Below are 14,959 nucleotides of genomic sequence, written 5' to 3' on the forward strand. Positions count from 1 at the left end.
ACCTTCAGGAAATTTTGTGTTATTCCTCTTTGATATTAATACGAGGAACCACTACTCTGTCACTGCTACGTAATGCTGAACCACTTTCTGAAATTGGCACATTTTCTAGCAGTGTCATTGGATCATCCCCAAAATCACTTTCAGTATCATCTTCATCGGTGACTTCTTCATCTGACATAAGGATTCTATACATTTCAATGAAACGTCTTCATCAAGTAGCTATTTTCTAATCTGTTTGAAAACTATGCAATTTAACCCAATCGACCTTTCCTCTGAAAGTGTGGAGAAATCCACTAACAGCTTAACGACTACAGCTGGTTTAATTGTGAACAGCCTAGTATACGACATGACACATTTCACCTCTATGAGTCCAGTCAACAAAGGAAAATTAGGGGGAAAAAGTTGTTTAATTGAAATTTTTTGTACAGTGGTACGAGGGAGTGTTATGTACAACATAATGGAAATCCCCGCCTTTGGGGTATGAACGTTGGGGTGGGTGAGTGTTTAAAAGTCACTTTTCTTATGTATTTCTTGAATAACTCAAAAACCATGGCTTCTCTTGAAAATGTTTCCCAGTAGAAAACTAAAGTAGAATAAATTTCCTGCAAAAACGGTCAAGTTCATTTTTTCTCTACAATTAATAATTTCCACATTGCAGGGGATGGAAAAATGCAAATTATTAAAAATAATGGTGCATCATCCATACATGTACCACGGCATGTATGCATGTAATGCTGGGTTTTTGGTATCCACATCATCCTCCACAGCCAGTAGAACATCGGCAAAAGATGTTATTCAGTATAACTTCGGGTGCTACGGAGTCTTTGGTTAGAGTAGTCCATCCTCCCCTCGGTTCCATCCCAATTCAATCTGTGGTAGGGGTTTTTTGGGCCATTGTTGTGTTTGTAAATAAGTAACCAAACACCTGAAAGTAATTAGAAATGGTGTTGTAAAAAGCATTATGCAAAAACAAGAAATTGATATACCTGTAAATAAACTCTAAAAGAGTGCTGGTGCACAGCTCCTATTGTTTGTGGCAGTGAGGGAGAATATGGATATGTCTTTGTTGATGCTTTTAGGAATGCAGCATTCCAGAATTTATTCAGATGTTGCTGATATTCAGGTGCTTGGTAAATTTCAGAAACATTTTCTCACTAGCCTGTGCGACGTTCTCTACTGGTGTCAGGAGATTACTGATGGCATCTGATACTATCTTCATTTGCATAGGAATTGTACTGAACAGCTTAACCATCCTTTGTTTCTTTTATTGTAAATGGCATAAGTCATGCCACACCCACTGAACACATAGAGGAGAAGGACGGTTTCTGCAAAAGGAAGTTCACAATTTTTTCACCTGAACCACTAATGCACACACAAGTTTTTCTGGTGTACATTGTGCTGAAAACAATGCAGTCCCCATACTTTTCTCCCAGTTTGTTCCTGACTTTCTTTATATGAGGTAATGTCCCGGACCTCGCTCCATCAGCTGGTCTAAGGTGAACTGGCAATCATCATTTCCCTCTATATAATTGAATATTTCTTCAGTTGATGCATTAATTCCTTCAACCTCAGGCTGTCAGCTTTTTCCCAATTTAGGTTCTGAGCCTATAAAGAAATTTGTAAAGCAGTATTTGCGACATCTTGCATCTGTAGCATGTAGATCCCTAACAGGCCAGATATGTCTTTGGACGGTGTGTCTCCATTCATCTTCATCTCTTCTGCACGAACTGTAGTTGTGCTATCGTAGCTGAAGGACTGAACACTGTAAACCTTTCGCTGCAGCGTTTGGGGTGTTTTATTATGTTTATCAAAAAATTCATCATCAATTGTTTCTGCACAAAACACACAGCTAGTTTTAAAATCAAATTTCTTTTCAGCTGACTGCAAACATTTGACTCCAGCTGACATTTAATGCTTTTCCTCTACAACAGCCTCCCTCGGAAATCTTTTAATTGACTTATCTTCGATGTACATTTTTCTGAAAGGTACATGAACAACAATGTGTTTCTTGTTGCCCAAATTATCTGCTTTTCCATCTGTTCTCAAATAAGTGACATTTACCAATCCGTATATTCTTTCTCACCAACACTGCATAGGTCACTGACAACATCACTATCACAGATGAAACACTTCTCAACCATTGTTCATAGGAACATATTTTGGATAAAAACTCTCTGAATAACAGCAAATAAAAACTCATTTAATAAACTGAAAGTCACTCTACTGTTTAAACATGAGCACAAAGTTATTTTGTCTACTCATGTGAAAAGAACTGGACAGGAAATGTTGGCTAGGTTATAGTCGATTATTGTGTGTGTAAACTGAAGAGCGAGCAGTTCTCATAGTGGGCAACTGACATTTGCCAGGAGAGAGACACAACAGTCATACACGATGACTAACAGTCAATTTCCCTGCTAGCAGCACAAGGAGGTGTGCAGGGATTTAAGTAGATTCTATTCATATGTGTGGTTTTATTAGTAACTAATATCTATGTTCCATTTAGTGTTAACGTGATTTGTGGAAAATAAACACTGCCTAGACATGTCTGCGCTTAATGCATTTTGTGGGGAAAAAACACTTTCCAGGCATGTGTGCACACTGTATCACCAGTGATTTACAAGGTATGCTGCGGAAGAGTCGGTGAAAGTATTTGTAACAAAGTTCCCGAATTTACTGCTCTCAAGGAAAGTTCTCAACCTCAAATTATTCTTGGGACTGAGAGCTGGCTAAAACCTGAAGTAAAAAGCTCTGGGATATTTAGTGAGTCTTGGAATGTTTATCAGAAAGACAGATTAGACACCATAGGAGGGGGAGTGTACATTGAAGTTGACAAAAATATTGTCTCTACTGAGGTTGAAATTGAGTGTTATCTGGCCACACATAACAGGTAGGTGAAACCAAGTTAATTGTTGGATGTTTTTACCAACCACCCGACCCCACTGTGACGGTTCTAGAGTCATTCGAAGAAAGTCTGTGGACAGTTGTGCATAAATACCCATATCGTGTAATACTAGTTGGTGGTGACTTTAACCTACCAAGTACAGACTGGGATGTGTATGGATTCTTTAGACGAGATTCAGACAGACAGTCTTTTGAAGTTATTTTGAACATGTTTCCTGAAAACTATCTACAACAGCTAGTTTGGCAGCCCACATGTAGTGGAAGTATCTTGAGCTTGTAGCTACAAGCAACCTGGACCTTATCAGTGGTGTCAGTACAGAGATGGGGTTAGTCATCACGATGTCATCATAGCGACTATGGTTATGAAAGTTAATAAATCGGTCAAGAGGATTACGGGAGTGTTTCTGCTAGAAAGAGCAGATAGGGAATTGTTAGCATCTCACAAAGACAGTGAACTGCAATCATTTAGTTACACAATGGTGGACATAGAGAAATTATTGGTAAAGTTTAAACAGATTGTGAATCGTGCTCTGGATCAGTATGTGCCTAGTGAGTGTATTAAGAATGGAAAAGACCCACTGTGGTTTAATTACAAAATTCAGAAATTGGCAGTGAACCTGAAAAAATTCTGGTCCTATGTGAAATCACTATGCAGGTCTAAGGCTTCCGTCTAGTCACTCATTGACCTGTCTTGTTTGACAGTAGAAGATATCAAAATGAAGACCAAAGTTTTAAATTCCACTTTTAAGAAATCATTGACGCAGAAGAATAATAAAACGTACTGCCATTTGACCATCGCACAGAGTCCTGTATGGATGAAGAGTCTCGTTTGGATGACATAGTAATAAGCATTCCTGATGCAGAGAAACAGCTGAAAGAGTTGAAAACAAACAAGTTACCAGGTTCAGATGGAATCCCAGTTCGATTTTACAAAGAGTACTCTACATCATTCGCCCCTTACTTAGTTTGCATTTATTGCGAATCTCTTGACTGGAATAAAGTGCCAAGCAACTGGAAAAAAGTGCAGGTGACTCCTGTATATAAGAAGCATAAAAGAACGGACCCACAAAATTACAGACCAATATCATTAACATCGGTTTGCTGTAGAATTCTAGAGCATATTGAGTTTGAATATAATAAATTTCCTAGAGACCGAAAAGCTCATGTCATGAATCAGCACAGCTTTAGGAAGCATCGCTCTTGCAAAACCCAGCTTTATCTCTTCTCACACGGTATATGCAAACTATGAAAGGACAACAGGCAGATTCCATATGTCTAGATTTCCAAAAAGCCTTCGACGTGGTACCCACTGCAGACTGTTAACAAGGGTATGTGCATATGGAATAGGCTCCCAGATATGTGATTGGCTCAAAGATTTCTTAAGTAATGGAATCTAGTATTTTGTCCTCAATGGTGTTTTCATGGTTCAAAGATTTCTTAAGTAATAGAACCCAGTATTTTGTCCTCAATGGTGTTTTCATTGGAGACAGGGTAGTGCCCCAGGGTAGTGTGTTAGGACCACTGTCATTTTCTATACGTATAAATGGTATGGTGGACAGGGTAAGGAGCAATCTGTGGTTGTTGGGTGCTGATACTGTGACAACATGACCCCTAGAAAAAATTTCTAGTTGGTGTGATGAATGGCAGCTGGTTGTCAATGTAGAAAAATGTGAGTTAATGTGGAGAAATAGGAAAAACAAACCTGTAATGTTCAGATATAGCATTAGTAGTGTGCTGCTTGACACAGTAAAGCCGTTTGAATATCTGGGCATAACGTTGTGAAACAATATGAAATGGAACAAGCATGTGAGGATTGTGGTAGAGAAGGCAAATGGCCAACTTCGGTTTATTGGGAGAATTTCAGGAGCGTGTATTTAATATGTAAAGGCGACCACATAAGGATGTCAGTGTGACTTACTCTTGAGTACTGCTTGAGTGTTTGGGATCCGCACCAGATCGGATTGAAAGGAGACATCGAAGCAATTCAAAGACGAGCTGCTAGACTTCTATTGGTAGGTTCAATCAGCATGCCGGTGTTACGGATATGCTTCTGGAGCTGAAGTAGGAATCCTGAAGGGAAGAAGACAGTCATTTCGAAGAACACTACTAAGAAAGTTTAGAGAACCAGCATTTGAAGCTAACTGCAGAACGATCCTACTGTGGCTAATACATTTCGCTTAGGGACCACAAAGATACGATATGAGAAATTAGGGCTTATACGGAGGCATACAGACAGTCGTATTTCCGTCACTCTATCTGCGAGAGGAATAGGAAAGGAAATGACTAGTTGTTATACAGGGTACCCTCTGCCATGCACAGGACAGTGGATTACAGAGGATGTATGTAGGTGATTGTGAAAAAGCATGTAGTTATTTCCTGCGCTGTAGTGATGTAGAGAGAGTGGAGACTAACTTACTCACTCTACATTTTGCAGATTCACAAATGAGGGAAGAAGTGACCTCATTCTGGCAACCTGCCTTCCCTCACACTTCTACCCTCCACCCCACTGCCACCAGTCGTATCTCCAGAACACAACTGATTCCTCATCACAGTTCTATTGTACTTTGATAATTTAGTTTTTTTAATTTTAATATTTGTTCTTGACACACTTCATTTAACAAAAAAATTGATTTCATACTATTAATACACTATGTTTAATAACTTGTGACTTTTCCATCCCCTGCAATGAGGAAACTGTTAGTTCTAGAGAAAAAATGAATAGAAGCTTTTTTAAAGGAAATTTGATGTAGTTTAATTTTGTACTGGGAAACATTTTCGCTAGAAGCTGTAGTTTTTGGGTTATTCAAGAAATATCTAATAAAGTGACCTTTAAACGCCCCTCTACCCCAACACTAACATCCCACAGGTTGGGATGTTTAGTATATTTTTCATGACACTCTGCCCTAACACTGTACAAAAATATGGAACTAGATGAATTTTTTCCTGTATTTGCCCTTTCTTGAGGGCAGAGCAGGTCTGCTTTTACTCCTTTCCTTGCACTCCATATTTCCTTCCCCCCTCCTTCCACTTCCAATGGTCCATAGCACATCAAATTGCACCAAAAGTCAGTGACAACTACAAGTAACTTTCCTTGTCACCAAGCTCATCTGGTTTGCTATGAGTACCGTCCCTTGTCACCAAACTCACATGGTTTTTCTTGATTCAGCATAGAATGATTAAAAACATGGTCACTTGCCGTCTTCCCAATTTCAGTGAGTGATTGCCCAAAACAATCAATGCCACTGGGTATACGATAAAATACATCAACTTAGAAAAGTGAGCTGGCACATCTATGTTGTCCGTCTCAAATGCTTCGTTTGTCTTGCCACACAGCATGCCCTTGTTGATACTTTGTCCATTAGCAAAGGCAAGAACAGCAAATTCATTAGAGGAAGCTTCCAGCAGCAGCTGACCAGACACACTGCAATACCAGCATTCTTATTTCTATCTCTCATTTTTTCCTACTTTCTTTTCACCTCTTATTTTCATTAGTTTCAGTGCTTAGATATAGGTTGCATACTTTTGCCTATATTTAACATCTTTCATTAGTAGTTTTGCCTGGGCTGTGAGGTTTATTCTCTAGCCCACATACAATCTCTCTCCATGGTCACTATTCAAGTAATGTGGAGCATGTCCTACCAACCATATCCAGGGATTTTTCTTTGTCATGAGATACTGGTTTTCATCTGGTTGTAGCACTTACGTTAGTGAGATGTTCTCCCATATGACGTCATTCTCTCCAGACACATCTGTGTGTCAGTAAGATCACACTTTCTACATATGTCACTTTCTGACAAATGTATTTAATGAATCTTGGTTCCTAAGACCTTGTGAATGCTCTTTTAGATTATGTTCCAGCCCTTCAAGGGATACTTTACTTCCATATGGCTGACTCTTTCATTGTTGTTCATCAGCCAGTGTGGCTGAGCAGTAATTTCATCTTGCATTGTGCTTGCTTTTGCCTGGATGTAGTTAGTTTTCAGCTGAAATGTCCCACTGTTTGCTTTGTGTATTTCCTCCTAATTTATTGGTACATGGATATTGTCCAGCTTAAGTCTTTATAGCCACACTCAGCAGACTGTCCACGTATCATTATTTCTCTGTATCAAAAGTGCTGTGCATTTTCTTTGGACACCTGTTAGCCCAAGGATCCCCACCTTGAAGATTTCACCCATCCAGGGTATAACAGCCTAGGCGACTGATGACCTCAGAAGTTAAGTCGCATAGTGCTCAGAGCCATTTTTTATAACAGCCTATTGCAGCCATTATTTTTCTATCTACTGTTTCTACCAAAGGGTGTATTTGTCTAACAAACCATATGTTTCCAGAATGAGATTTTCGCTCTGCAGCAGTGTGTGCGCTAATATGAAACTTCCTGGCAGATTAAAACTTTGTGCCGGACCGAGTGCTCAGTAGAGCACTTGCCCGCGAAAGGCAAAGGTCCCGAGTTCGAGTCTCGGTCCAGCACACAGTTTTCATCTGCCAAGAAGCTTCAAACCATATGTTTTTATAATATTTTGTTGTTGACAAAATGTACCCTATGCGCCAAATTCTGTTGTGTTGTGTTGTGGATAGCTTCTCATCTTGACCAATTCTTCCAGTTGCCCGTCATTGTTTCTAGAGTGCAGTTACTTGATGTTATTTCTAGCAGTCTGAGGTTCTCGTGTACTCTGAATGAAGCCTTTTCATCCATTTTAAGTCTTGTCCTGATTGACATCAGATTACTTTTACTGAGGTTTAACTTAGAGCCAGATGCTTTTTCATACCCGTGTACACTGCTATTGACGTCCTCAAGGCCCAGCTGTTGACGTCCTCAAGGTCCTGATTCAATTGTATGATGACACAATTGTCTGCATATACAATGATTTTCATTATGCTTGAGTACAGATTTAATCCATGAATTCTGACTAGTGGCTGAATTGCTATAACAGAGAGCATCTTTGACATAGGGCAGCCCATCGAACCAACCTCACAACATGTAGTTTGTCAGGTGTATCGTCTATTGGTAATAATCATAGAACTGATGATTATGCATATTTTTAATCATTTGAATAAAGTTTACACCATATCTGTAGCTGGAAAAAGTAGTGGTGAGAAATCCTGTCGAAGGCATTATATTGACCTAAAGCTAAAATTGCTGTATCTGGTTGTTGTATTGCACTGTAAGTGTGATCCCTCTATAATCAACTAGACTTTCAAAGGTTGTTTAGCCTGGTACTGCTGCTGCCAGGCTGTTATGTATTATCTTCTTTAGTATATTTTTTATTCTAGCTGCTAAAATACAGCCCACGAGCTTTTAATCAGATTTCATGAGGGAAGTGGGATGACTTTTTTTTATCTTCTCATGGGTATTCTGTAGGCTATCAGTACTATTGGTAATTGCTACGCAGCAACAGTTTCATTGCCTTCAAAGCAATGTTACTGTAAGTACCAAAATTTCTTATAAAACTCAATTGGCAGTCCACTGTTACTGGGTGTTTTATTGGCTTGCACCTTCCTCGATCCATCCCGAATCTCTTCTGTGGTTACTTTGTAAGATTCCATCATGACCTGCATTCTGAAGAATGCCCTACTCCTGTTGGATTAAAAATAAATAAATAAATAAAAACTAACGTTGGCATCCCAATAGAAGACACGATGAATGGCAATTCCTACGTAACGACGCACCTGCACCAGCTTGGCTGACTGATACGGTAAGGAATAGCATTACAGGGATGTGTGGTGAGCAGCGCGGGATTAGCCGAGTGGTCTAAGGCGCTGCAGTCGTAGACTGTGCGGCTGGTCCCGGTGGAGGTTCGAGTTCTCCGTCGGGCATGGGTGTGTGTGTTTGTCCTTAGGATGATTTAGGATAAGTAATGTGTAAGCTTAGGGACTGATGACCTTAGAAGTTAAGTCCCATAAGATTTCACACACATTTGATTTTTGATGTGTGGTGGGTCCTATCTGTGACTTACCAGCACATTAGCAGTGCAGGCAGTCTCCATACTTTCTTGACTTGTAACCTACCAGACTTTACCTCCAGTGTTGCCACTTGTGTATTGTTCACCACCCTATGAATTCTTTATCCTTATCAAGTCAAAATGGTAATGTGGAGAAGTAAAGCTTTTCTACTACCAAAGAAAGTAATAAAGTTCTAGTAAAATTTATGTATATTCTTAAGATGTGTTTGCCTCTGTTAAACCTTCTTCCAATCTTTATACAAACTCCACCACTTCCATACTGTATGATTCACAGTTCACTATGATGGTGGCTGTGCAGTTATGCTCCTCCGTGAACCGCTTGTGCCACTGGTGCAGCCATCCATCAGGTTCAGTGTTGTAATAAATCTTGTCACATTTAGGCTAATCCCAATTGTGCCCTCACTGGTATAATGCTCTTTCTGCCATGTAGGTGAAGTCATTGATGACAGTGCCACTAAAGCATAGTTATTAAACACAATTTTCTGAAAGTCCTTCACCAAAGAAGATGAAGTAAATATTCCTGAATTCCAATCAAGAACAACTGTCAAGATGAGAAACATAGGAATAGATATCCTCGGTGTCGCAAAGCAGCTTAAATCACTTAATAAAGGCAAGGCCTCCGGTCCAGATTGTATACCAGTCAGGTTCCTCTCAGAGTATGCTGATACAATAGCTCCATATTTAGCAATTATATACAACTGCTCCCTCAAAGAAAGATCAATACCTAAAGATTGGAAAATTGCTCAAGTCACACCAATATCCAAAAAGGGAAGTAGGAGTAATCCATAGAATTACAGGCCCATATCACTAATGTCGATTTGCAGTAGGGTTTTGGAACATATACTGTATTCGAATATTGTGAAGTACCTCGAAGAAAACGATTAATTGACATGTAGTCAGCATGGATTCAGAAAATATTTTTCTTCGAAACACAACTAGCTCTTTATACTCATGAAGTAATGAGTGCTATCCACAGGGGATGTAAAATTGATTCCATATTTTTAGACTTGCAGAAGGCTTTCGACACCGTTCTTCACAAGCGTCTTCTAACCAAACTGCATGCCTACGGAATATTGCCTCACTTGTGCAACTGGATTTGTGATTTCCTGTCAGAAAGGTCACAGTTCATTGTAATAGATGGAAAGTCATCGAGTAAAACAGAAATAATATCCGGTGTTCCCGAAGGATGTGTTATAGGCCCCCTATTGTTCCTGACCTATATTAACGACATAGGAGACAATCTGAGTAGCTGTCTTAGATTGTTTGCAGTTGATGCTGTCATTTACCGTCTTGTAAAGTCATCATGTGACCATAACGAATTGCAAAATTATTTAGATAAGATATCTGTATGGTGCGAATAGTGGCAGTTGACCCTGAATAAAGCAAAGTGTGAAGTTATACACCTGAGTACTAAAAGAAATCCACTAAATTTCGATTACGCAAAAAGTTACACAAATCTGAAGGCTGTAAATTCAACTAAATACTTGGGGATTACAGTTACAAATACTCTAAATTGGAACGATCACATAGATAACATTGTGGGTAGAGCCAACCAAAGACTGTGATTCATTGGCAGAACACGTGGAAGGTGCAACAGGTCTACTAAAGAAACTCCGCGTCAGATGTAACTGACATCGGAAAAGTACGAAGGAGGACAGCTCGTTTTGTTTTATCGCGAAGTAGGAGAGATAGTGTCACAGACATGATTCGTGAATTGGAGTGGCAATCATTAAAACAAAAGCGTTTTTCGTTGCAACAGGATCTTCTCATGAAATTTCAATCACCAGTTTTCACCTCCGATTGCAAAAACATTCTGTTGGCAACCACCGACAGGGAGAAATGAGCACGATAAAATAAGAGAAATCGAGGCTCACACAGAAAAATTTAAGTGCTCGTTTTTCCCATGCGCCATTTGAGAGTGGAACGGTAGAGAGACAGCTTGAAGGTGGTTAATTGAACCCTGTGCCAGGCACTTTATTGTGAATAGCAGAGTAATCACAAAGATGTAGATGTAGGTCTTCCTTACACAAAGCCAGTACCTTTTCCAAAGGAATGATAAAGGACTACCCAGTCATGCCTCACTAATGACCCACATTTAGATTCATAGCAATTGTAACCAACAGATTATTGTTGATCATTGCTTGACCACAAATGAGAAGTACAGCATCAAGAGCAAGTGCAACAGCTGACTTAACCATGTCTGGCAGCACCTGTGTTGTTGCACAGAATAAGGTTTGCTAAGTGACCTACATTCATCTATGCTTCTGCCCTCTTCATAGTCCAAAGCAAACTTTTAATTCAGTGCTATAAAACTGCATAACCTACACCCAAGTGATTGCACACACACTGCCTCTATTTGAGCAAAATACAAACTTTATTTACAATATCTGGGCTAGTGACACTGATGCCCATGTGTCCAGTTCGACACCAGAATTTCAAGTCCCTAACAGTGGCCTTCCTACCACCCTGCCCTCTCTCTACTCCACTGTGATGTTAGCCACAATCGTTCGCATGAAATTGAACCTGCTTAAGTTTAAACTTGACGTTATTGACTGTCTAGCACGTGAATTATGGACTTATTCTTTTATCTAATTTTTGCTGCTGCTTCGTGTTTTACCTTAACAGTTTATTGAAAAAGCTATTTCCTTTTTGTTGGAGGGTGCTGGCAGGACTAGTCCACCTTTTCCAATATGGAAGGGTTTCCATCTATAGATACTGCATTTTAGTTCTTTGTTCTCTTCTTCCGTGGCTGTATTCCTCCGCCTCGTGGCTTTTGCAAGTCAGTGAGACCCTGCACAGACACCCAGCTCGGCTCATTCCAGAAACATTCAGCACTGTCACCTTGCGATCCACACTGGCTTGCCTCATGCCCAATATCAAACTGAATTTTGATTTGCTCCTCTTAATTAAACTTGCTGTAATGTGTGTTTCGTTGCTTGTACAGCAACTGCATTTGCTTCTGCCATAATCCATCACTCTTATTTAATGACATAGCAGATTAAAAATCACACTAAGTTGGAATGTGGACATTTGTGCTCATCACATTGCCACATTTCAACTTCACTTTTTTGTTTGCTGATCTAGCATTGCTGAAAGGTAGTTTTGTTTGGTATTTACTGCTTCATCATCCATGGGCTCCAACCTATGCAATTGTTTATGATATTGTGTACCATATTTTTTTATTTCAGCCTAGTTTCTTACAATACTGGTGTCTTCTCTTTTTAACTCATTAATTAATTTTTGTCTTATATGGTGTATCTCCTTCTTGAGATGGAACAATGATGGATTTTCCCAGAAGTATAGTTACTATCTCTGGAACAGATTTTTATTCCTTCCTTTTTGTCTCTGTTGAGTAGTGATCACTGCGACTTAATCCTTTTAATATTTATGAAATTCCCTCTGTTAGAGATGTGTCACGATACAATCCATGCCGGCATTGAAAATGAAATTCGTAAGTTCCACTCTGCAATCAGTGATTTCTTTCATAACTGTAAGGTGATTATTTGAGCACTAGCAATGGAAATGTATGCTGCTGGTGCTACTGGTACCCCAGACTTCTTGCACATTTTCGTTTAACTCTTGCTCTTTGGGAATTTCAGTGTTTAATTTCCACCCAGTTCTGCCATGGAACATTTTCTGGCTTGTCATTTGAATGGTGCAATGGCATTGTATGTGGTCTTAGTAGTGTATTGGCCATGTTTCAGTTGCAATTACCTTGTCTTGCAGGTGTGGCAACAATTTGTCATTTTGCCCGCATTCGTTTCTTTTAGTATGTGTAAGGTGCTAATAATGTCATCATTGAGCACCCGTAAGCTCAGTCATTTTTCGCTGTAGGGTAGTGAGTGATAAATATTAATATGAAGTATGAATATAATAGAGGGAAACATTCCACGTGGGAAAAATATATCTAAAAACAAAGATGATGTAACTTACCAAACGAAAGCTTTGGTATGTTGATAGACACACAAACACACACACAAAATTTGAGCTTTTGCAACCTAAGGTTGCTTCATCAGGAAAGAGGGAAGGAGAGGGAAAGACGAAAGGATGTGGGTTTTAAGGGAGAGGGTAAGGAGTCATTCCAATCCTGGGAGCGGAAAGACTTACCTTAAGGGGAGAAAAGGATAGGTATACACTCGCACTCACACACGTATCCATCCGCACATATACAGACACAAGCAGACATATCAGATATGTCTGCTTGTGTCTGTATATGTGCGGATGGATATGTGTGTGAGTGCAAGTGTATACCTGTCCTTAAGTGGAGAAAAGGACAGATATGTCTGCTTCTGTCTGTATATGTGCAGATGGATGTGTGTGTGAGTGCAAGTGTATACTTGTCCTTTTATCCCCTTAAGGTAAGTCTTTCCGCTCCCAGGATTGGAATGACTCCTTACCCTCTCCCTTAAAACCCACATCCTTTTGTCTTTCCCTCTCCTTCCCTCTTTCCTGATGAAGCAACCTTAGGTAGCGAAAGCTCGAATTTTATGTTTGTGTTTGTTTGTGTGTCTATCAACATACCAACGCTTTCGTTTGGTAAGTTACATCAGCTTTGTTTTTAGATATATTAATAGGAAGTATCTTTGACTGTACAATGTATTGTGGCTTGAGGAATATATTTGTAGATGCGAGGAATATATTTGTAGATGCTCAAAGACTGATTGCTTAATAGTAAAGAAAGATAGGAATTTATTTCTATGCTAACGCTCTGAGCCTGTGTAAAATTATTTTCATGTTTACTTATATTATGAAACATTACTTTCCTCAGAATTTGCATGGTCTCATCTCTGGTATTCATAGATTATTTCTAAGAGGAGATAATTTCTTTGCTGTTCATTTCTTACATTTATAAACCATGTCAATTATGTGTTTAATATTCATAGAAATAATCTTTCTTAATTGAAGAACTGGATCTTTTACCTGTTCCAGTGAAATGACGAGTATAACACAAACAGACATAATATCGACACTGCAGAGTATGAATATGGTAAAATACTGGAAAGGGCAGCATGTCATTTGTGTTACACCTAAACTTGTGGAAGAACATATAAAATCATCTCAGTTTAAGAAACCAAGGCTTGTGGTGGACACAACAGCTCTCCGTTGGGCTCCACCAAAGAAAACGCAGACGAGAACTGGGAAGAAATGAAAGTAAAAGCGTACAAGGAAAAGTGAAATTAATGAATCATTTCATGTGCACATCTTGTCATTACATTTCTTGAAGTGAAATAATTGCATTTGAGAGTTGTAATGCATTTGCTTCATTAATATTTATTATAGTCACATACTTTGTTTATAAAAAATATCATTTTTAAAGACACACAGCTGTATATATGAAAATAAAAGCAAAATATTCAGGTGAATATGTTGGAGTTTTATTATTGTCTTCCATTTTCTCAAAACTGTTACTTTTATATAACAAACAAAATCATATACTTAAGGTAATAAGGAATGTACAATTAACAGCAATTAGTTGTCCAAAATTCCATTCCCAGCAGCAGGGTAGTTTTGGTTTTGCTTCAGTAGTGCACAGTGCTTATGGAGAGGCCGTTCGGCGAATGTACTGGCCAGCCCATTCTCCGAACTTAAATCCTATCGAGCATTTGTGGAGTGTATTGGGCAGGTGGGGCAGCATGTCCGTACCAATGACAATCCAGCAGTTGTCAACTTTCCTGGTGAAGAAATGATCACACACCCTATTAAGAACCATATTTCACCTTTTGTAATGTCCAGGGACCACCATGAGTCACTATGCCTTCAGTGTAATTATTGCCTTTGAACAAAAGTGTCATTTCTGTTAATCTCACTGCAAATTTCTTTCAGTTGCCTTCTGTACTATATGTAGGAATAATTTTTATGTATGGTCTATGTTTCATCAAACTATGTTACTTGACAGTGACACACCATGAGAAAGTTATTTTTGTATTTATACTCACTGAATGGGGAAAAACATTTATCTGAGAGAGTTTCATTTGCCTACATCTGAAGGTGCCAGAAGATGATATGGCACATTGGTAGCAGGGGTTAGGAACATTATAGCAAGCAATTTGCCTCTTGAAATGTTAAACTTAATTTGATGGGTAAATGGAACTTTAAGA

The 14,959-nt window shown here is 39.1% G+C and overlaps 1 protein-coding gene across 1 annotated transcript in view; it reads left to right on the plus strand.

Annotated features, from left to right (window-relative positions):
* LOC126411481 (histone acetyltransferase KAT8) overlaps positions 1-14,224 on the plus strand; it is a 98,842-nt gene extending 84,618 nt beyond the window's left edge. The window contains exon 7 of the mRNA XM_050081366.1: positions 13,791-14,224. Within this exon, the coding sequence (XP_049937323.1) occupies positions 13,791-14,010 (220 nt within the window). The 3' untranslated portion in view covers positions 14,011-14,224. The remainder of the gene's footprint in view (positions 1-13,790) is intronic.
* The last annotated feature ends 735 nt before the right edge of the window (positions 14,225-14,959 follow it).

Source organism: Schistocerca serialis, chromosome 1, assembly GCF_023864345.2.
Source record: "Schistocerca serialis cubense isolate TAMUIC-IGC-003099 chromosome 1, iqSchSeri2.2, whole genome shotgun sequence".
NCBI classification, from domain to species: domain Eukaryota; kingdom Metazoa; phylum Arthropoda; class Insecta; order Orthoptera; family Acrididae; genus Schistocerca; species Schistocerca serialis.